The sequence below is a fragment of the Tupaia chinensis genome, unplaced genomic scaffold, assembly GCF_000334495.1.
Source record: "Tupaia chinensis unplaced genomic scaffold, TupChi_1.0 Scaffold148587_1, whole genome shotgun sequence".
NCBI classification, from domain to species: Eukaryota; Metazoa; Chordata; class Mammalia; order Scandentia; family Tupaiidae; genus Tupaia; species Tupaia belangeri.
In genome coordinates, this window is record NW_006208436.1 from 1726059 (window position 1) to 1750962 (window position 24904).

At 37.3% G+C, this 24904-nt stretch overlaps 1 protein-coding gene across 7 annotated transcripts in view; it reads right to left on the reverse strand.

The window, feature by feature from the left end:
- Positions 1–24904, reverse strand: part of ADAM22 (ADAM metallopeptidase domain 22) — a 267499-nt gene that overhangs the window by 7869 nt on the left and 234726 nt on the right. For 2 of the 7 annotated variants that reach the window (XM_006170477.2, XM_027769080.1), the window contains exons 27-31: positions 18632–18739; positions 16137–16237; positions 15716–15782; positions 9274–9360; positions 2532–2655 (exon numbers count right to left, since the gene is read on the reverse strand). In XM_006170477.2, coding sequence (XP_006170539.1) covers positions 2532–2655; positions 9274–9360; positions 15716–15782; positions 16137–16237; positions 18632–18739 — 487 coding nt within the window. Of the gene's footprint in view, positions 1–2531; positions 2656–9273; positions 9361–13385; positions 13497–15715; positions 15783–16136; positions 16238–18631; positions 18740–24904 lie in introns of all 7 variants that reach the window. The other 5 variants (XM_027769081.1, XM_006170480.2, XM_014585004.2 and 2 more) reach the window with 4 other exon arrangements.

Consider the following 24904-nt stretch of genomic DNA (forward strand, 5'->3'; position numbering starts at 1 on the left):
CTGCTGGTCCCAATCTGGGGAGGTTTTAAAAATTCCACTGCTCAGGCAACATTAGATTAACTAAATAAAAAATCTCTCTGAGTAGGACTAAGGCATTAGAATATTTTTAAAAGCTCTTCAGATGATTCCTTTGTGAAGCCAAAGCTAAGAACCACTAATCTACTAACACCACCAACTTAAAAAAATCACTGTCTCCAATTCTATCACCACTTCCTAGAAAACTGTTCTCTCTTCAAATTCCATTTTTACAGGACATTTAGTGAATGTTCTTGTATATATAATGAGTTTTTTGGGGGGAAAAAAGGAAAAAAAGTCAAGTGATTAAATATTGGGTTGTTGGAAATGTCATGACACATTATTGCATAGAAAAAAAGACACCATTACTTTTCTGACAGCCCAATAAATGTTTCTGTATAGGTTCCCTTAATACATTCTCTCACTTCTTCATTAAATCTTGTTCTGAGTGTCTGTGCTCGCTCACCCTTACAGGATTGTGCTAAAGTTACCTGTGCTAGCTACATGAAATCTGCTTTATATATCCTTTTCATTAAAAACACACCCATGGGGGCTAGCAGATGGCACAGTGGTTAAGGTGCTGGACTCTCATGTGACTGACCATGGTCTGAATCTTGGACAAGGAGGTTTGAAAATCAAACCAGGCACATGTACGTACATGCCCAAAATCCAGGAGAATGGAGGAAAAGGGATTGCAGTCTGGCCATCCTTCCAGGCGATAATTTCTCACTTTCCCTCTCATTGTTTCTCTCTCTCTCTTTCCAGTGAGTGCACATGCTCTATGGCAAAAAAATCTAAAAAACAAAAACAAACAAACAAACAAAACACAGCCATGTCCTTGTTCTCTGGAAACCAAAGGAACCTTTCAACTACAAGGATCTTTGTAAGTAGATGACATCTATTGGTAGGTTTGAGGCCAATTATATCTGAATGCATGCTCAGGTGATGGTCTCCAGTGGTAAAGAATTTAGACTCTGGCCTCAGAGAGTTGAAGTTTCCTCACATCTGGTTATGAAAAATTACGTAATGAATGACATCTTTTAGAAAGAAGAGAGGAATAAATGAATGATACTGGAAAAACCTGAAGAGAGGAATAAATGAATGATACTGGAAAAAACTGAAAGTCATGTTTATTCCAGTGGGAAAAAAGAGAAGGAGCAAATAATTTCCACTATCAACAATGGGCATGACTTTGCCCATGCCTGTATGACTAACAGAAAGGCTGCTAATAGGAAGATAAATAGAAACAGGACATACTCAAGCTCTCATCACGTGACTTCCTGCACTACTTCAGGAATCTGCAGTCCTCATCAGCAAGAAGACCTTCACCAGATACAGCCCTTTGACCTTGGACTTCCCCAAACCATGAGCTAAATAAACCTGTATTGTTCATAAATAACCCAGTATAGTACTCAATTGTTAGCAACAGAAAAGTGGACTAAAATAAACACAAATTGCTTTTAAAACCTTTTTGACTATAGTGATTTCTAATCAGCTTTTAATTTGTGTTTTCTTACTGACTCTGGGTTGACTCAAATAAATTTGCATGTTCCCATGTTTATCATGAATGAGAATTAATTTAGGGTCAGGATCAAAGAGGCAACTCTGAAACATCTTTCAAAACCAAAAAAATCTAGAAAGCTACAACCTACCAGCAAATAAATCTGCCAGGGCTTTTAAAGCTTTATATTTTTTATGACACCATTTCTGAGAAGATTAACAATAATATAATGGGCCACAACAGAGGCTGGATATTAATAAAGGTGATTACTCTTTGGTGTTATCTTTGACTTAAATATGAGGGATGGTCAGGGTCTACCTCTTCAAACTCCATTATATCTCAAATTTCACATCATGGACGTGTTTTAGAAATGTTGTGAGACAGGGTGGTATCATGATTAGAGTGCAAAAAGGGACTTAATATTTAAATGAAACTCTGGTGAATCACGTTTTTACAAAAATAATCAACAATTCTATTACTTGTTTTTAAATTTTTCATATATAAAAGGCTGTTAAGCTTTGCCATAATCTTTGTCACATTCTTTTAACATTACAGACGTTTTCAAATCTCCTTTCCTTGTATCCAAATTTCACACCTCTCTCCAAAACACTAATCTGATTTTCTGTCGCAGGTTTGCTCCTATTCCGAAAATCTCATAAGATATTATTAGGCAATAAAAGGAATCTTTTCTTTCCCCCACAGGGCACATGCTCTCACTGTAGAGAGAAAGAGAGAGGGAAAATGAGAAATCAGGTCCTGGGGGGTTGGGGGGTTGGCCATGCTACAATCCCTTCTCCTCCATTCTCCTGTTAGGATTTTGGGCACACATGCACAAGTGCCTGATGAGATTTTCAAGCTGCCAGGTTCAGGACTCAAACTGTAGGTCAGCAATGTGCAAGTTCAGTGTCTTAACCACCATGTCACCTGCTGGAACTGAAAGGCCTCTTTTTAAAACATGAACCCATAGATAAATGATAACTGAGTATGTAAGCATACAGAAAAAACTCCCACATACCCTGGCGCTTTGTCGGTTCACTTTTTTCTCCTCATCTGGAAGTGGAGGCATTGGGTAAGGGTATTTTCTGCTGGAGGCAATAGACCCAGTTGATGAAGAAGGAGACTTGGCAGGAGATAAAGTCCTGAGACGTTGAGAACATATAAAATGAATATCATGTGATTGCCTAATATCTTTTTCGAATATCTGACTTCTATTTTCATAAGCTATAATTGTAAAGGTTTAACTACTGGGAAGATTCTATGTCATCCCCAAGATTGGAATGTTGGGGTTTTTATCTTCCTAGTTTCAAGATTGCAATGGATTGTTTAAATGTTAGTACATAGAATCATACTTTTCATCTAGAAAGTCAATAACAAAGTTTTATCTTAGATAAACTAAAGATAAGGATAAAATGGAGAAGGGATAAAATTATTCTAAGAGCTCATAATGGTACACTAGGTATATAACATAACATTGTCTTATTTTTACTACTTAATATAAAATTTTAAAATACAATACTTCCAATTATATCTTAATATCTTTAAAATACATTACAAATTATATATTTATTAGCTGCTAAGTCACACTCCAGTTTATACAAACTCATGCATCAGAGGCCAGTGTGTTAGTTGTGAAGGAACAAAGGCAAATACAGGGTTTTAATAATAAATTAGTAAACATGCAAGCAGTAAGGAGTGCAGAGTTTCAGCCAAACAAAGTCTGATGAGAACATACAAAAATGATCTGATTAGTCCCTACAAATCAGCATTTCTGGGTAAGCTGTTGGTGCATTAGGTTGTACTTGTTTGAGTTTGCATGTGCAGTGGTAATATTTATGACTAAGCTGGAGACACTGGAAAAGCCCCTACCTGCTGCTAAACTGTCTAAAGTGGAAAAAACAGCAGAGTGGGAAAATGTCCACTCATAACAAATCAATGGAAAATAGGCTCCAGCCTGATGGCATAGTTAGTAGCAGTACTGGAAGCCACGCGACTAACTAGGAGTTCAGATCCCGGGGTCAGCTTGAAAACACACCAACGCATGTGCATATGCCCAAGATCCTAACAAGCTGAAGGGCTGGGGAAAGAAGATGATGGAATGACAAGATCCAGTGAGGGTGCTTTCCTCACACTCTCTTGTGCACATGTCTACTCTATCATGAGTAAAATACATAAACTTTTTTTAAAAAAGAAAGGATAATAGATGTGGTAACTGCGGTAGCAATTTGTACTATTGACAAATGTTACCACTACACATCCATGATTCCTTAATTCTTGGTGCGTGGTGGTAATGACCCACATCACGGAACTGGTCATGCTGCCACACCATAGCACAAGTACTTATTTCAGGAGGATGCACCCCATCTGGACTGTGACAGACTCAGCCTTAGAGTGTGGGTGGTGGGGACAACTGGGATAGAACAAGATTTACTGTCAACGCTGCATTCGACAGCATCACCAAGATGTCTCTATTCTCTGATTTTCAATTCTGGTTCAATCTATATAATATCCTTTGCTCTGGTTCTGCCATAATTTTCAAACTAGATTCCATTTTATAGACTCAAAATTCAAACTAAACTTCAAAATTAATTATTCTTACAAACCCTGAGATCCAAGTGAACATTCTTTTTCTTTTTTTTTTTGGAGAGGTTTTTGCTATAGGGCACGTGCGCTCGCCAGACAGAGAGAGACATTAGAGACAGAAAGCGAGAAATCATCCCCTGGGGGATGGTCACGCCACAATCCCTTCTCCTCCATTCTCCTCTCGGGATCTCGGGCACACACACACACACGCGCACGGCGTGAGTTTTAAGCCACTGGGTCTGGGACGCGAACCGCGGTCGACTACGTGGGAATCCAGCGACATAGCCATTACGCTAACTGCTGGTTCCCACAAATGAACATTCTTTATTGATTGAAAAAAAATGGAGAGTGGATCAGTTCATTTTCAATCCATAATTCCTAACATTTTTTTCTGTTTGTAAAATGGCCAGGACCACTTTGAAGCAAGAACTGCTAGCATATAGTAGTTGTTTGACCTCTCATGTTAATGCTCTACATTGCTGAGTGGATCGGTATAATAAAGAATGTAGTAACTTTAAAGTTCTGTTACATATTACTGCAGATTTTTCTATTTCAGAAATCATTTTTTTAATTTTAGGAAGACATTTGAATTAGACTATGATCTCTAGGAAGCAAATCCAGTATGTGTTAAAAAAGAAAGTAAACTTCAGTGTCTAGATATTAAAATGCATCTTTCAAAAATGAGGGCTATTAACCTAAGCTCAACTTTTTAGCCTAATTATTAATGAGACAATATACAAGTTCAGAAATGCTAGTCTCAGGTGCACAAAAAAAAAAAAACAAAACACCTAAATGTTGATTACTTAGGGAATCATGCAAAAAAAGTTCTCTTTTTAATAAGCTTCAGTGTTTGTGTTCATAGTATTAGATCTTGGCTTACAGTTTCACTGACAGGCCAACCTTAACATGGCTGTGAGTCTAAATGACCAAGCTTGTATATATTCAGAGCCATTCTAATTAAGGGGTGCTGAAAAGTCCAGCCTTCCCATAGGCAAAGTCAATAAATAATTAAAACAAAAATAATAGGTCTTCTCCAAAACCTCAAAAGAAATTGCACTTATACTGCTTTTCACATTAACACACCAGTTGGTTGACACTTGGAAGAGAAGCCAAGCAGGATAGTTTTAGCAGGAGAGGGTCAACAGGCCCGGAGATAGGGTGGCTTATGACAGCATAAAGGTTGACAATGCATGGAGGGAGGACACCAGAGTGGGATTTGGAATAAAAGTAGGGGGACAAGGCAGGGGACACCAGTTTAGAAAAAATAAACTCAAAATTTCTCAAAAATGAGGGCTATTAACCTAAGCTCAACTTTTTAGCCTAATTATTAATGAGACAATATACAAGTTCAGAAATGCTAGTCTCAGGTGCACAAAAAAAAAAAAAAAGAAAAACACCTAAATGTTGATTACTTAGGGAATCATGCAAAAAAAGTTCTCTTTTTAATAAGCTTCAGTGTTTGTGTTCATAGTATTAGATCTTGGCTTACAGTTTCACTGACAGGCCAACCTTAACATGGCTGTGAGTCTAAATGACCAAGCTTGTATATATTCAGAGCCATTCTAATTAAGGGGTGCTGAAAAGTCCAGCCTTCCCATAGGCAAAGTCAATAAATAATTAAAACAAAAATAATAGGTCTTCTCCAAAACCTCAAAAGAAATTGCACTTATACTGCTTTTCACATTAACACACCAGTTGGTTGACACTTGGAAGAGAAGCCAAGCAGGATAGTTTTAGCAGGAGAGGGTCAACAGGCCCGGAGATAGGGTGGCTTATGACAGCATAAAGGTTGACAATGCATGGAGGGAGGACACCAGAGTGGGATTTGGAATAAAAGTAGGGGGACAAGGCAGGGGACACCAGTTTAGAAAAAATAAACTCAAAATTTCTCCAAATGTCTAAGGAAGATATTTCTTCAAAACCACCTCCAGGCTCTTTTGAGGCACTGGCTACTTGCCTGGTAGCTCCAACCTGGCTTTTACTTAAAGCCAGGCACACCCAGTTTATTCACTTACAGAGGAAAGTGAATCTTTGGGCACATGTTAACCATTATTGTTATTACGTTTTTAATAACCATAATGACCACGGTGGGTGCCATAGTAGAATTACGCAATAAAGGTATGATTTTCTGCATCTTGGGGCCACCTCAGACTTCCTGGGTTTACCTTCTGTAGAAATGCCTGTCAGGCCAATCTCAGTCAGTTTTAGCCAGGATAGGCTAAAACCAGGCCAGTCACACAAGAGAGACATAAGTTCATCCCTCATTCACTTGTGTTTACATGTGAATTATATAACAGTCTAATTCCAGAAGGATTTATTGAGAGTCTTAGGATAGGATTTACGTAGTCATTCTCCACTCTGCTACTTCTAAGTAATTACAGTGAAATAGAGAGGGAATAGATATGGGAATGAGCTGCAGCTGGGCTTTATTCTTCTTCTGATGCTTACTAGCTGTGCCACCTTGGGTTACTCTTTGTGTGTCAGCTTCCTCCACTCATAAAAATGGGACTAAGAATGCCTATACTTCGTGATGTGAGAAATAAAGGTATATAGTAGGCAATCAATACCTGATAGTTACTGTTACTAGTTTTTTTTCAGAGTCACTGCATTTTCCATAAGATCATGGAAGTAGACACCAAAACTACTGATGAAGTAGGTAATCAACTGGATAATATCCAGGAGTAAGAATTTCTTCTATGAGCGTGCAAAGTATTGTCGCCTGCAAAGTATTATCACCAACAGATCTGAACTCAAGACTTGGGTGTGATGAGCTAATACCAACCCTGATCACACTTGCTCCTTCCTGATGGCCTGAACACATGTTGACACCCACTGTCACATTAGAACTGGGTAAGGAAGTACAACGGAGGCACTATGAGGCACTCTGGTCACTCAAAATCTTTAAGCACTCTGCTCTTCGGAGTAACATGAATACCATATTTTAAATGCTGGACTATATTTTGGACCAGTTTGTGGCACTCACAAAGTCTCCATTGCATTTTGGAAAGAATGCCATAAACCCAACAACACGTGAGTGAGTAATAAGGTGACCCTTTCTCTCATGGGTGGTTTGGTTAGAAGAGGTAATCCTCAATGACCTGGTGGCCGATGAAGCAGATCTGAGCTGAAGCATAGGGGTTGGCAACACATAAGCTAAGATATAGATGCCTTCAGGGCTTCCTATGTGAGGCCTGGCTTTGATGGAGAGTGGATGAAATTCTCTCTACTGTATTAGAATCATGTGTTTAAAGTTCTGGGTCATCTCAGTTACCACTGCCACAGAAATTCTGTGTCGATTTTCAAATCTTATCAGCATAACTAATCCAAAAAGTTGAATTTCAACCAACTACTGACCTTTCTCTAGCTTTGAAATGTAAATATAGATTTTAATATTGAATTCCGAATGTGACTATAGGAACCAACATCTCACATTAAAAGAGGAGATAAAGGAACCCTCTAAAATTGCCCTTGCAGCTTTGCACGTGCAACCGGGGGTGCTAAAGCATTTCCCCATCCAAATTGCATTTAGTCATGCAGCTTCTGGGCAGACCTGGGTGCTGATTATAAGAAATGTGAACTCTTCTCTGAGAGCTACATAAACTACTCAGCTCACCCAGGGGAGGTGAATCAACTCTTCCGGAGTACCATTTCACAAATTATTGTTGCAGAAATGCTAAGTCCATTTAGGAATAAAAGCCCTATCCCATATAGGACCAGTCATTCTATTTTGGATCCATGGCTAATACAAATTACAATCTGCCCACAAGCTTCAAGAAAATAAGAGAAATAGGACTGCAGGTGAGCCAAAATTCCAAATAACATTCAAAATCATCTTACCTGTCTTCCTGACGTTGGCCATCTTGGGAGCTACAGGTGAGGGTGGGATGTTTGAATGTGAGTGTATGTGCATGAGGTTCAGTGCGGGAAGGTGTGGGACAAGCAGAGGGTCAGGGCAGGAGGGAAAGATGGGGTATAAAAGCAGGATATATATTTCTGTGAGCAGGCAGGAGTTATGCTTTCCTCGCGGTATATGCAAATGTTATGGATCAAATTAAAACGCAGGTAGGTCTAATCATTTTCTCAAACTATATGTAACTACACTAAATGGTACACTGGAAGAGAAAGTCCACCTTATATGGGTGCTGAGAGTTAAATACACATACATATTTTATTATCTAGGCAATGCTGACCCAAGCCATGGCAATACGCAATGTAAGAGATTATTGTTCAACTGTGTTCAGAGAGGCAGTAATTGAGTCCATGTTCCCTCTTTACATTATCTGTCCACAAAGCAGTATGATATAAAGTGGACATTCACCTCTAGGAAATCACTTCCATACCATCAAGAGTGAAAAAAATGCCATTAGGAGCTCTTGGAAATTCTGACCTCTGTTACAATGAGTTGCAGCTAAAGAAATAAAATCAACAGTTCCTAAAATGTAGGATAGATTTCTCATTTGTGAGTCAAGAACATGTTTCCTATTTCCTTTCTGTTCTATTTGAGGTGTTAGACACAATGTTTTTCTTCGCATAAAAAGTCCTTAGACACTTTATTGAGATTTTGTAAAACATTCTTAGCACAGCTCTTCCTGGTAGGAAATGGTTACACTGACCGAATAAAAATCTAAACTTGTTCCACATGTTCTCATGTGATCAATATTATCTCAATTTTCCAATTAGATCAAATCATTGCTTCCACTCAAAATAAAATTTCACTACATTTCCTTTAGGCTCTGTTCATATTTTTACTTGAGTTTTTGTATGCACTATGCACTCTTAGGCACTAAGTAGGGAAAATGTGTTATGAAACTTGCTATTTTTGAAAAATTAAAGTATTCAGGTTAATAGTGCTTCTTTATTAGTGGAACGTATGTTTCATGCCCATAGAACACTACATAGCATAAAATGAAGAGAAAGCTACTAAAAAGCTCACGATGGTGACAGGGGCATGCACTAGATGGCAACCCTTTCAAATGGCTTCATTTGAAACATTCATAAAAGAATTAGACTTGCTCATGAAGCCAAAAACAGAGATCAAAAGGCAGCAAATAAACCGGGACCCCTTTTCACCTAGAGGAACTTGTATTAGGAGATACAAGCTAGAGAGCCAGTCACACTACGGTATTTGTATGTGCTGGGAGAGTTTGAAAAGAATATAAAATTAATTTATAAAATACCTAAAGTATGGTCCTTCAGTGTTTTTATTCACATCTTCTACCCACTTAGCTACATTATAGTCTCTTTTGAACCATGGGTTTAAATACCTGCAGAAAGCAATGGAAGGAACAAAGAAAGCAGAACAAGATAGAAAATCTGAAAATACACAGCACAAGCTTAGCAAGGATGTCTTCACCCTCCAAATGCAAGTGACTATGGCAAATAAACCAGGATGGATGTTGGGTGATTATGAGGCAGTCTATACAATGACATGAGAATACTCTCAGCTACAACAGGGCTGGAGGCATTCTAGAATGTAGTCAACAGTTCTGGGAGAAAGCCTTTTGCAGTGACTTCCCACAGTGAGAAGCTTCCTTTCAATCACAGTACTGTCAGCAGCATTCACCCACCTCCAAAGTGGCTTTTTCCAGGCCACCTCTCATTTGGCTCCTTGGTTTTCAAATGATAATGGTGCTTTCTGAAAATATTCAGATGGCTGCAATTCCAGTCTGGCATTTTGGGCATATAACATGCCAAGAACAATTAAAAGGACCAACATTTTTATTCCAATATGACAAGAAGACTTTTACAATATGGTCACTGTCTCATTACCTATCACGCAGGTCCCAAGCTGGAGTCAATAATAAAATGTACCCCAGTAGGCTCTGTAAGGAGCACAAAGGGTCCCACTCTTTTGATCTTGGAGCACCAATGTACATTAAATATTGTTCAGATAGGCCTTCTTTATCTTGGAGCTGTGATTAGTAACTTAATTGCAGCTGCATAGCTCCTTCCTCCTCTTGTTACACTCCAAAGTGTTTGTTTCAACCAGGAAACTGCTCAGAAACAGCCTTCCAAGTGTCTGATGGTTAACTGTCTGAGCAAGTGCTAGAGAGTAATGACCTTAGTCAGCATCTCCCCAGTGGATCTGGCAAAGTCCCCATCAGAATTACTGTGCAAATGTTTAAAGTAGTAAAACTGGAGGTATAACTTGTTTTTCCCCAGAGTTTCCTTTCTTTTTTTTTTTTTTGAATCCTGAGAGTCAAGCCAAAACAAATCCCTTTAGACAAATTTAACAGACTGAACAAATTCAGTATTGGGAGAATTGAGGTTTTCCTGAATTTATTCATTTAAAAAGTCACTTCTAGATACTATGGACAATAAAGATCAAGCTCTATAAAACTTGTTATTTGGGAACAAACCAGGGGAATTATAAAATGCATTATTTGGTTTTGATTAAAGTTTGCTTCTTTCCCCTGTATTTGTTTTTTGAGGTGTTTGCAAATATATACATTTAAATTGAGGCTACATTTCCACAATTTAAAATTCAATTCAGGTTATTTTTTCCACAGTCCTTTCCCTCACTTTTAGCAATAACGAAGGTATTCTACAAGGTAATATCATGAAACCCTCTTGAAAGAAGAGTTCAGTTGCTTTTTATGAGACCATTTTTGCTAAGAAAATATCTCCTGACTCAACAACTCACAATAGTTTTGCCTTTAGCCACAATCATTGCCAACTTGTGCTTTATACAGAGATAACCAATTAAAACTTGCATAAAGATTTTCACTGAGACTAACAAAAAGAAAAAAGTCAAAAAGCAAATGCAGCCACAGATGAAGGCTCGTGAATGCTCTGGCCTAGGGAAAACCGTAGAAAAAGCCCATGCAGCTGTAATCAAGTGAAACAGAGCCACATAGCAAACCGAGTCACCCACAGGCAGACGGCCACTTCCAGGAGAAGACATTTGTTCCTTTCACTAACAATCTTAGAAACTCGAAGGACTGGTGCAATAGCTGTTCTGTGACAGCTACAACCACATGGCTTGACTTTGCACTTGATGAACCTTTCCTCCATTTCAGGGAGCATTTCAGAGGCCTGCAATCACTTCATCAGAGACCACTGATGAGAACTCTCAGCTGTTCCTTCTGGGAATCTATCTGTGAAAGTGTCTTCACAGTGGGCCTCCTAATATCTCTAGGTTGAAGTGGCTGGAGTGATATGATTTTATCAAATGCAGTAAATCTGTCTACGTGGCTTGACTTGGCTTATAGCGCAACATGCAAAAAAATGCGTCAGACGGGATAGGAGAGCTCTTTGTATTCTCCAGGATGGAAAGGCGGAGGAACATTAGCTGGTGCTGACTGGACCAGGAGCACCTCGGAGCAGACATGGGGGCTTGGTCGAAGGTCAAATGACCTCGTTCTCAGCCAAGGAAGGGACTTGGAGGGAGATTAAGTGGCAGCCCAGAATGAAGGGGCAGGTGGAGACTGACCTGTGATCCAGACTCCCTGTCTGGGGGCTGTCAGAGCCCCCTGGGCTTATGCCTTGGGATGGGACTGTCTGGGCGAGGGAGTGCCCAGGCTCAGGTGCTTGGGGCTCCCTCCTGTAAAAACACAATATATAATACAAAGTCTAAGCCAAAAAAAATTTGTTACATCATGTACAACAGTGAGGAAGATGCAAAAGCTCTGAGTGGAAAAACAACACAGTAAACATGGATATTTTATTTTGTTATCTAGCAGAGCATGCATGTGTGGTGCATCCTTTGGGATGATGAGGTACTAAAGGGAATAGTGGACTTGGAATACCTTTTATTCCATAAATAAATAAATAAATAAATGAGATATGTTTGTCTGTGGTCGCTCTGTTCTTAAGATCCACACAAATGGCATTATTATATCAGAAGCAAATGGAATTGCATAAATATAGAGAGTATAAAAAAATTTGCTCACATAGTTCTTAATATGCTATCTATCAGAAAGCTTCCTAAGAAAATAAACATATATATGTATGTATATAGAGAGCAGCAGTTCCCACACATAAAGTAGTAAAACTGGAGGTATAACTTGTTTTTCCCCAGAGTTTCCTTTCTTTTTTTTTTTTTGAATCCTGAGAGTCAAGCCAAAACAAATCCCTTTAGACAAATTTAACAGACTGAACAAATTCAGTATTGGGAGAATTGAGGTTTTCCTGAATTTATTCATTTAAAAAGTCACTTCTAGATACTATGGACAATAAAGATCAAGCTCTATAAAACTTGTTATTTGGGAACAAACCAGGGGAATTATAAAATGCATTATTTGGTTTTGATTAAAGTTTGCTTCTTTCCCCTGTATTTGTTTTTTGAGGTGTTTGCAAATATATACATTTAAATTGAGGCTACATTTCCACAGTTACATTTAAAATTCAGGTTATTTTTTCCACAGTCCTTTCCCTCACTTTTAGCAATAACGAAGGTATTCTACAAGGTAATATCATGAAACCCTCTTGAAAGAAGAGTTCAGTTGCTTTTTATGAGACCATTTTTGCTAAGAAAATATCTCCTGACTCAACAACTCACAATAGTTTTGCCTTTAGCCACAATCATTGCCAACTTGTGCTTTATACAGAGATAACCAATTAAAACTTGCATAAAGATTTTCACTGAGACTAACAAAAAGAAAAAAGTCAAAAAGCAAATGCAGCCACAGATGAAGGCTCGTGAATGCTCTGGCCTAGGGAAAACCGTAGAAAAAGCCCATGCAGCTGTAATCAAGTGAAACAGAGCCACATAGCAAACCGAGTCACCCACAGGCAGACGGCCACTTCCAGGAGAAGACATTTGTTCCTTTCACTAACAATCTTAGAAACTCGAAGGACTGGTGCAATAGCTGTTCTGTGACAGCTACAACCACATGGCTTGACTTTGCACTTGATGAACCTTTCCTCCATTTCAGGGAGCATTTCAGAGGCCTGCAATCACTTCATCAGAGACCACTGATGAGAACTCTCAGCTGTTCCTTCTGGGAATCTATCTGTGAAAGTGTCTTCACAGTGGGCCTCCTAATATCTCTAGGTTGAAGTGGCTGGAGTGATATGATTTTATCAAATGCAGTAAATCTGTCTACGTGGCTTGACTTGGCTTATAGCGCAACATGCAAAAAAATGCGTCAGACGGGATAGGAGAGCTCTTTGTATTCTCCAGGATGGAAAGGCGGAGGAACATTAGCTGGTGCTGACTGGACCAGGAGCACCTCGGAGCAGACATGGGGGCTTGGTCGAAGGTCAAATGACCTCGTTCTCAGCCAAGGAAGGGACTTGGAGGGAGATTAAGTGGCAGCCCAGAATGAAGGGGCAGGTGGAGACTGACCTGTGATCCAGACTCCCTGTCTGGGGGCTGTCAGAGCCCCCTGGGCTTATGCCTTGGGATGGGACTGTCTGGGCGAGGGAGTGCCCAGGCTCAGGTGCTTGGGGCTCCCTCCTGTAAAAACACAATATATAATACAAAGTCTAAGCCAAAAAAAATTTGTTACATCATGTACAACAGTGAGGAAGATGCAAAAGCTCTGAGTGGAAAAACAACACAGTAAACATGGATATTTTATTTTGTTATCTAGCAGAGCATGCATGTGTGGTGCATCCTTTGGGATGATGAGGTACTAAAGGGAATAGTGGACTTGGAATACCTTTTATTCCATAAATAAATAAATAAATAAATGAGATATGTTTGTCTGTGGTCGCTCTGTTCTTAAGATCCACACAAATGGCATTATTATATCAGAAGCAAATGGAATTGCATAAATATAGAGAGTATAAAAAAATTTGCTCACATAGTTCTTAATATGCTATCTATCAGAAAGCTTCCTAAGAAAATAAACATATATATGTATGTATATAGAGAGCAGCAGTTCCCACACAGGAAGGTATAGATGAGAACAGTGGTTCATTCATTCACAGACTTGGTTCCATTTAATTAATGTAAGTCATGTAACCAAAGTCAGGAAAGTCTGAATAATCTAAGGGAGTCCTTAATACATCTCCCTCACTAAGATGATTCTATTATGATGTTTTATTAAATATTATTATTTAATTATCTCACAGGCAAAATTTCAAAGACTATCTGTATAATATTATAATTCTTATCATATGATGTGGGTGGACCTTTTACATAGAATTTTACAAATACGTGATTACTCTAGAAAATATTATGTGAATACTGCTAAACACCAAATGTTCTTTGGGTCCTAAACTCATAGTTTTAACATAATATTGGATTTTTTGTTTTCACTCAGGAGTTTTCAAAGTCTTGTTATAGGAAATACTGTTAGAACACTAAACAGTACCCAGGAAGTTCTGAAGAACATTTTGCAGTTTTATCTACACTCTGACAAGCAATTGAGATAAGCTAAGGAGCTCTTCCCAGGTGACCTCATGCAAAACAAACCAAAAAACATTCCCAAAAGAGTTTATCACCAATGAGCCTACAGCATCCAAGCGCTTTGGAAATGTGTCAGATAAACTCGAATAGATTAGTTATTTATGATGGAGTTCTAAGATGCCATTCTGGACCATGCAATGGTATCACTTGAAATTGTCTATTGTTCTAAGGCAAAATATCCTCTAGTAAGCTTTGACAAGCCACTTACAAGACAATACCATTCAGGTGGAAGGTCCAAATTTCAGGACAATGTTATTATTCGTGGACTGAAAAAGGCAGGGGTATATGATGGAAAAGCTAATATAAGTTTCTAACAAGCAGTTAACAAATACCTGCTATTCAGACTTTTTCAGTATTAAGGCATGAAGAAGCAACTGAGATCCTAGGAATACTAACTATCACTACAGTGAGAAATACGTGGGATAAAAAAATCAAGCAGGTTAAAAAGGTAGAGGTAATTAAAACCAGGTGACCTCAGCCCAAAAGTTGTATTCCATGAAGGGAGGTAAAGGTTGGAGGAGGCTTTGTTTTGCTTGTCCTTTTTTAAATGGAGAAACAAACCCAAAAAACTGCATGGTATTTACTTCATTATAAAGGACTTTAAATGTAACTTCAATCCCCACCTTATTCCCCTCCCCCAAAATAAAAAGTGTGGCTATCATCTAAAACAGATAATGCTGCATTTAGTGACAATGATTCCGTTAAAGAGCAAGTTTAGGTAAATGCCCTTTTAAACATCCTCAGAAGGAAAATTTAAAAGGGAAACTTATTCCATTAGTCTGAGAGAATGCTTAGATGGCAGCCATGAAGACGTCAGGAGCAGTGGTTTCAGAGCAGTATCATGCTCTAGTACAGTGGGGGACTTTTCTCTGATGCTTCCGGGCTGTGTGAGTACTAGGGAGAGAGAGGAAGGGTGACCCTTTGAAATGGCTGGACCCCAGGTGATGAGAAGAAAGGAATGTTATAAAAATTCCCTTCAAACAGAACCAAGACACCACAATGGCAGGTGACTGGAGGAAAAAGCCTGCAGTGAGGGTGAGACCCCCACTGTCAGTGAATATTGACATGGGCACAGTTGCGAAGATGCCTATGTAAAAGAGAAAAGCCATGGTTAATTTTCAAAGGGCAAAAAAGAATTTAAAAAGACAAACCCAAGACCAGAAGCATGGATTACAGTTCTTTAACTATGTCCTTAATTAACCTTTGACATTAGTTAACACAGGACCTTGGAGTGTCTTTTTCCATTAAAGGTTCAGACTTACTCAGTTGAATTAGACCGAGGTCTAAATCTTTTGCCTCTGATTTTCTTTCTGTTGCCTCCCAGGTTACCTGAAAAAGAGTGTATAGCTAGATTTCCATATAAAGAAATGATTGTCCTATGTCTGATAGCATGTATTTCAAGAGTGTATAATTCACAAGGAGCACCACCCTAAGACATCAGGCTTTGAAGCTCTGTAGGGACTTCTCAATGTGTCTGGTACCTGGGTGTTAGCTACCAAATCCCATCATTTTCCATTCAAGAAAAAAGAACTGGACTAATCGGAACTGTGATTCTAAATAGCCTCCTCTTCATCGCAAGAATAATTAAGGAGTTTATATAACAGAACAAGTATTTTCAAGCAGGGACCACACAACACAGAACTTGGATGTGCAGACAGATGGATTCTGAATGGTCCCCTGTACCTTGCCAAGAGTTACTTCGAGGTCGCCCATTTTCACAGATGTCTGAAATATGTTTTGTGTCTGGAATCCTTTCACTCCAAGAATGAGAAAGCCCATTTGACCTGAAATTGAAAATATTTACATATGGTTCAAAAATATAGTCAAATAAATGTTTTGAAATCAGTTTAAGCGAAACTTCTAAGCATTACTGTGCATTAAATAAAATAAATCAAGAAACAAATAAAAATCATGAATGAAGAGAACATGAAAGTCTTCAATGAAAAAGGCAGAATTACACAACATTCAATTTAAGAAAGGTCAAATACAATGGAACCCCATTACAATAGTCTATATATGGAAAGTATTAAAACACAGTGCAAGCCAATTTACACGCCCCAGAACACAGCAACCACATATAGCAAATTCACTATGCATTTCAGTTACATAACCACAGCAGCAGTTATAATGGGGTCCCACCATAGATGTTTCTTAATTGTAAAGCAATGATTTCCATTCAAATTTTATGAGAACATGGACTTCCTAGAGACTACATTAAGATGTTCAACCGAACCTAGTTAAAAGTAATATTTAGGTGTTCTTAAATTATAAAATTTTCTGAGAAGTGATATTTTTGTTCAAAAAAGTACAGCATGTGTTGGTTAATTTTCCAATAGCTGAACTAGATAGGATGTTTACAATGGAAGTGTCTCTCACAAAGCCCATGTACCATTGAGCCCTTTTGCTAATTTGAGTTCTATCATCGTTAAATAAATGATCTACAAGAAACAAAATTTATACACCTACCTTGTACCACATAAGAAAAGAATATTGATAAATAAATACACTTAGGAGAAGTCTAACAATTTGATACAATTTTAACTGCTTAAATATCATATCCCACTAAGATTTCTCTAAAATCTGGGAATTATTCAAATAAATAGTTCAAGCTCTTTTTTTTCAGGCAATTTAGAAAAATAGCTCTATGCTTAAAAATCTTTTCCATATGTCATTTTGGCAAATTGCTAATAATGTCTATTTTAAGAGGAGACTTGTACTAATAAGTGAAAACAAATGGAATTCAGTATAATTATTATATATTAATTCCCTATCTTGGAACTTTTTCAAAATCATTTGCTACTTACAAAATGATTCATATTTTGTATTAAAGAACAGCAGAAATTCTGCTGAAGCTACTGATTTCTCCACTTACTTATTATGTTATTTAGAATTTCATATTTTATCAAGATAAGGTATATAATGAAAAGAATTCAAGTACATTTCTAGTTTTTTCCTCTTAGCTAACAAGCCCTCAGTAAATTGAAAGATTAAAATTTTTTCAATGTACTTCTCTAGAACTGTACTCCTTGGGCAAAAACTAGTATTTCTACTTGTGCTTTAAGAGATGTCATCTAAGTGAACACTATCCTTCACGCTTAAGAAAGTTCCACATAGGGTTTCCAAATCTCACTTACTCTCCATTCTTCCTCCTGGTTAATGTTTATAGAGACTGAGAGACACCACAGAATTTTTATAGCTGACTCACTCTGGAACTTGAAGAGATCATGATTCCTCTCAATAAACTAGCAAGTTCCCCTTCACTCCACAAAGTAACTAAAATGTCCCAAGTCACTAGCGGGGCTACCAAGTTTTTTCTTATCCCTTATGATCCTCTTGATAACTTAAAAAAAAAAATTTTCCATAAGAGTATTTTAGCTTCCTTCAGTGCAAACTAGGTCTCATTCCCTAAAATACTCCAACTATCTTTCTCTTCTATCCATTTATTTTACTTTGTAAAGCAATTCAAAAGCATGCAGAATTCTGAATGCTATCAAACACCTTTAGTTGCTAAATATAGAATATAGCAGCAGAGTTTAAGACATAAATATTAATCCCACCTTTACTATGATAACTCAGGTAAATATTAAGCAAACATAAATTGTCAACTAAGACGTAAGTTATAAAGTCTAGAAAAAGCCATCCCAGAAAAAAGACAAAATCATAATATTCAAATATATGATTCACAGAGAAGCAATCTTTGTTTCACAGCAAGCTTAGCTTTGATATATATATATATATACAATAAACTTTAAAATAGTCAATGCAGCACTTATATTACCAATTTATGTTAACAACTGCTTTTATTGAAGCATGACAGTAACCTTTTTCTTTGACTACCAAACATGACATAAAGCTCACCATGTACAATATGATGAAGTACTTATATAGTTTCTTAAGTCATATAAGAACAAGACTGAAAAACACTACAGTTTCTACGTGGATTTAGAGTTGTTAGTTTCATTTTGTTTCAATTTGGAAGCCTGATTCATCTAACAAGTGGTTCTGAGCATATGGCATTTTGAAGTACAGTAATCAAAGAACAAAGGATACTAGTTTTTAACATTCAAGAAAGAAGGAAGAAGTAATCAAACCTGCTGCAAAATAATGAAATGTTCTGACTAATGGAATAATGTGTGATGGAACAGGTAGAAATCTGAAAATGCGACAGAAAAGCAGACCTCTTCTTAGAACTAGATGCTGAGTTTGTGCTGACTCCAGGAGGAATGTCGCTATAAAAAGAGTCGCCATCTCCAGGCTTTTTTACATAATCTCCCTGGGGTAACTGTCTAAGGCATAATAAACATTTCAGAGTCAGAAAACAAGACACACACATGAACACAGACATATACAAATATTATTTCAGGAAAAAGAGGTAGGGATAATGATCTACATGAGTCAAATCTGTAACAACACATAAGATTATTCATAAATGTGACACGTTAAAGTCATCCTAACTATAGAGGCCTGGAATGCAATCACTGATGTCTTTATGGTTTGAATAAACAAAGCCTTGCTCTGGGGGAAACATGGAAAGATGAGCTCTATTATTGTCACTTTAATATACTTGGAGGTGTTAACTGCCGTTGTGTCCCTTTTTAAGAGATCTGATGTTGAAGATGTATTAGGACAGACAGTCCTTACCCAGGTGAAGCAGTTTCCTTTTCTCTGTGTAAATAAATCTAAACATTATATAATGAAACCTTAATTTGGTTTTAAAAGAATTGATTGATTTCTAAGCTACTCTGTAAAGTAATCCAAATAAATCTGTTTACAAATTTGGTGGTCAATTTGGAACTTTCCATTTCACAGAAATATGAAGAAACTTTTAAAACTTCAGTGTTGGACCACAAAGGTTAATGTTATAACTGTACAGTAGAATATATGAAGGAAGATAACAGGGCAAGAGGAAGAAAGGGTTGAAAAAAGTAACTGAATTGTGTAGCTACTATAAAAAGATATCTACAGGTAGATGGCAGGAGACCTTAGTTCTCTATCTTCACCGTAACAAGGGTCAGTCTTTTAGTCTGCACTGTTTTGTTGTTGTTGTTGTTGTTGTTGTTAAAGGGTTTTTGCTATAGGGAGTGTGCACTCGCCCAAAAGACAGACAGACAAAAAGCGAGAAATCACCCCCCAGCCCCCGAGGGGGATGGCCACACCACAATCCCTTCTCTTCCATTCTCCTCTGGGGATCTAGGGCACACGCATCCAGCGTGAGTTTAAGCCACCCGGTCCAAGGCTCGAACCACAGTCAGCTACATGGGAGTCCAGCATAAATAGCCATTACACCAACTGCTGGTCCCAGTCTGCACTATTACGGACCCTACTTACATGATTTTGAATTAACTAAGATTAAAACAGATTTTAATCATTTCTAAGAGAACCAGGTAGAAATTTTCAGATAGGGGCACCCCAGTAAACCCTCATCTTAAATGATCAGTAGCTAAACTGATCACTCACCAATGTGTGGCCCCCAAACAGCCAACTCCATTCAAAACTAGATTCCATTCCATTCAGGACTACTGCTGGAGATGTCACAAACCAGTGCTGGGCTGAGAATTTTAACTACACTTAAATAGGTCTCCATCAAAAGGACAAATTTGCTAACTCCTTTTCCTATCTGTTTCTCCTTGGTTACCATGATAATCTTTGTTACTGCTGGTGCTAAATTTTATCCCCAAAATGCCACTTTCAGATGTTTGCTTGCTTATATCACTTTCCATATTTTGTAAATGTTTAAAATACATGATAATTTGTTCTTCTGAATGACTGAATACCCACTCTCTTATTCTTTCTTCTTTCTTTTCTCTTTTTCTTTTCTTTTTTTTTTAAATTTGTTAGAGAGTGCATGTACTCACTGGAGAGAGAAAGTGAAAAAACATCCCCCATGGGAGATGGTCATGCCACAACCCCTTCTCCTCCATTTTTCCCTTTGGGATTTTGGGCACAGGCACACACATGTGCCCAACATATTTCTCAAGCTGCCAGGACTGTTGAAACTACATAGTCGGCCACATGGGATCCAGCTGTCTTAGCCACCCAGCGTCTCATAATGGCCCTCTCATTATTTCAATGCTATATATTCGCACATCTCTACAAATGTGAAGATTTCAAATGATATAAAGCATGTATTTTAATTCATGGTTTAATTTACTTTTCCCTTGCATTTTAGCTAAAGCAGAATTTCTCACTAAATTAGTATGTAAGACTGATTCAACCTATCTATAATTCTTTGATATAGGGTCCTCCAAAAGGAGGACAGATTGTTGCTATAGGGCACATGCATTTGCCTGAGAGACAGAGAAAGACAGAGAGACTGAAAGCGAGAAATCATCCCCAAAGGGGGGATGGTCAACCCAAATCCCTTCTCCTCCATTCTCCTCTCCTCTTGGGACCCTGGGCACGCACGTGCCCGGTGTGAGTTTAAGATATCGCATCCGGGGCTTGAACTGTGGTCAACTACATGGGAGTCTAGTGATGTAACCATTAACATCATCTGCTGGTCCTTGAAAGTCTTTTTAATTCTGTTAAGTGACTCCAGTTCATAATGGCTATCTTTTCTTTTTACCCAGTGTATTATAATACATCAGATTTATAGGAAAAAATAACATAAGGCCCTATATTTAAAGTGTTAATAACACACGACAAATGATACATTTATGTAAGAGAACTTTGATTTCTAGAATAATATTTTCTGTTTTACTTCATATCAATAAAATATTTCACCAATACTAGAAAGCAATGTTCTCACTAAAATCAGAGTTCGGGATTTTTGCCTTGAAGAGGAAACTTCCCTTTTGTATCATATAAACATTAGTAAAGGGATATCATAAAATGTCCCAACAATATTGCATTTAAAATGATAATCTTTATGGTTAACCAATCTTTTTTGTTGCTATTACCTTTCATGATGATCTTTGTAAGTTGATCTGATGTGCCTCACCAAGTTCAAATGAAATAGAGATATACTATTATATGAGATCACTGAGGTATACACTCGACTTTTCCCATTACTCTAGCCCCCAAATGACCTTCTCTTTACAAGGTTCTGGCATTCAGGGATTTATTCTGGTATTCACCAAGGCCTCCTGCAGCTGAGATTGCAGGGTGTAAATGGGCAAGTCCTCACAACTGGTGGGGCCTGGTCTGATCTGGATTTGTTAACTGAGCATGTTTACATCCCTTCAGTGTAACTTCTGTGGAGTACATGGTCATTTTTCCAGTGCACAAACATCCAAATCATATATATATATATATCACCAATTGTGGGCTTCTGTCAAAGGTTGGAAGGGAGCTTCAGTTCAACGTACTTCTGGGGCACCAATCCTTTCTGTTATCCTGGTATCCATCTTCATTTCAAAGTCCTCAAAATACAGGAACCAATTCTCTATTTTCACCTTAAAATTCCATGGGACTGTTTGTAGCTTTCTTCATATAGGAAATGTCAATGATAGATCTCTTAATAATAATATTTAATGGCCTTCATTCTCTGGAAATTTCTTTTTATAATAGTCATTACATACTAAAATAAACCTATTTCTTCTTGCTTTAGTGAAGACAGAGGACTATCAGTTCCCTTTGGTCAATAAATAACAGTTGGTCATTTGTTATGAAAGATCATAAATGACCAACTAAACAATCCTTTATATTTTTTAAATTGAACTTCATTTCCTAGTTCTTTATCATATTCATGCTTTCTTCCTAAATTTTGAGTGTTTTTGTTTCATCAGATTTTGGAATCTAAAAGTGATTACAACATAGGGTGGTCTGACCAGTGTTTAAGTTTTATAGTGAGAAAATTATCTCTACTTTCTCATGATATATACAAGTACTTTACACATGTGAATAACTTTTTCATAAACAATAACCATAAGAAAAAAACATGATTGCGTAACTAAATTCTTTTTCCTCAAAACTATCTTTTCCTATATACATTACCTTTTTCTCCCCTATACAACTTGGCATTTCATTTTGTGTTTTGTATTGATGCATACTATTAAATAACATTCTTTTGAAAATATTTCTTACACTCTAAGATAAGGACTAACTCCTATAACTTAATGACTTCTCAGAGGAGCTGATTCATACAACTTTTCATTATTATTTCTTCCCAGGTCCACAATACTCATGCATATTGATTGTTTGTAATTATTCTACTCAGAAGACAAAGTCAGTTCAACTTTTTGTTTGTTTTAATTTTCCAGCAGTTACGTGCACTAACCAGAAAGAGTCAGAGAGAGAAGGAGAGGGAGAAAGTAAAAAAGCATTTCCCATGGAGGATGGTAATGCCACAATTCCTTCTCCTTTATCTCTTCCTTCTTTCAGGATTTTGGGTATACATGCACATGTGCCCAATGACACTTTGGATCCAGACTCTAACAGCACTGTTGGCCACGAGGAATCCAGTTGCCTTAACCACAATGCCACCGGTTGGTCCCAGTTTAACATTTAATGTGCTTATAATTATAAATCATGAAGTTGTTGTGTTAGTATTCTAATGAAGGAAGTCTGACTTTCCTAAAAAAAAAAAAATCCATCAAATTATAATATTCACCTTAATAACCTTTATGAACTCAATGAGGAAAATGAAAAAAAAGAAATAAAAATTCAGACAAGTCTCAATTTTAATGCTGAAGTTGGTGTTCTCCAATGCTTAGTTGGTGTGTATACCATCTCTTCATGGACTTGTTACTTTACTGTTTTAAGAAATTATGTATACTGTTTACCAAGTCGCACTGACAGATTCAAGAATATCACAGAAATAATAACATAATAAACCAACTAGGAAAGATCTAAAAGGTAGGAAATCCACAGGCAGAAAATAAAATATCAAAACAGGTGAGAAAGAAAGGAAAAAGGGCCAGGAAAGGGTGTCTGTTTATGGTAAAACCATAGATCAGAAAGATACAATCATTCTACTTGTCATTAATCATAATGGTGGATGTTCATTTCAGACAATGTAAGAGATTAAGATTCCGGTGGAACATGGGTGTTTTATACATCTACATTCACTTCATGTTTCTTGTGCTACTGCTATTTGAAACCTGCCTGAAAACTAAAACCTACTTATTCTTGTTCCAAACCATATTGCTGCTAAGTCCTAAAGCAATTATGCTATAATATAAACAATAAAGTCAACTAAAAAAAATGGTGGAGGTTTTCTCTTCTGAAGATTTTAAAGAAAAGTAGAAATAGCCATCCTCTAATTACCTGATATCTAAGGCTTCTCCATAGCTCCTTGATTCTATGTCTCTATCCTTCTTGAGATGACCCTGGCAGACTTAAAGTTACGCTGTGCATATGTGGGAATCTGCCTCCATATGCCACAGAACAGGGTTTCCAGTTTTTATTAAGCAGTTTGTGAACAAAAAGAAAAAAAGAAAAAAAAGGAGGGGGGTTGCTTCTCATCTTTCTGTCAGACTTGCAAGTAAACATATAATAAAATTCCTTTAATATACTGAAAACCTTTGGGACACATTGTCAGGAGAGAAGATTTCTCAGGTTATCAGATGCATTCACAAAATAACTTGCCTCTTCTCACCAATAATTTGAAAGTTATGCCTAATCTGGCATTTCTGAGCCATTCTAACATTAATAGGAATCTAATAATTGGCTACATGTAATAGGTCTTTCATTTCATGTCACTGACACTTCCACTAGCTCATCTGGAATATATGCACCTCATTCCAGTGGATAAGTGATGCTTTCCTCTTTGAGAACAACCACATCCACCTCCTTCATTTGAAGATCAGAGAAATACCAGCCTCAGACACCAAATACTTATAACTTCCTTTCACCATAATGTTTTACAGATTACAAATAACTTTATTTTAGATTTGAGGAAAGTTTAAGTAACTTCCCAATACCACAAATGGACTGTTGACTGGTCTTCTCACCGTGGAACCTCAAAGAAAGAACTAATTTAAAGGCAATAATGAAAACTCAAGATCTTAATTCTACTTCTTTGCACCCTTTGGAACTAAGCAGATCCTTATTTGAATGCCTGAAGATATTTTTACAAGATTAAAATTTTCTTATTACAGATATTGGGCCATTGGCCTTACCACTTTCTCTACCATCATTAGCATACATTCTCAAAAAGGAAAATCCTTTAGAAGATATTTATACATTCACAACTTCCTGATCTAAAGCCTATCATTTGTTACTTCTTTTGAGAACTATCACATAAACCTAATATTCATTAGTTACGGATGAGGGCAAAAAAAAAAAAAAAAGTTGTGTTGAAATATATTAATGTCTACTGAAGATGTGGCAACTCTTAAAATACAGACTAGGATCCAAAAGAGTAGCCAGATAGATGAAATGATGACTCAATAACACCAAGAGACATGAAATTATATCAGGCACATAAAGGAGATTCTTAGTGTGAAATGTATTTATCAGTATCTATGTATGTAGTGAGTTAGAAGAGGGAAATGGTGCATACTTACATG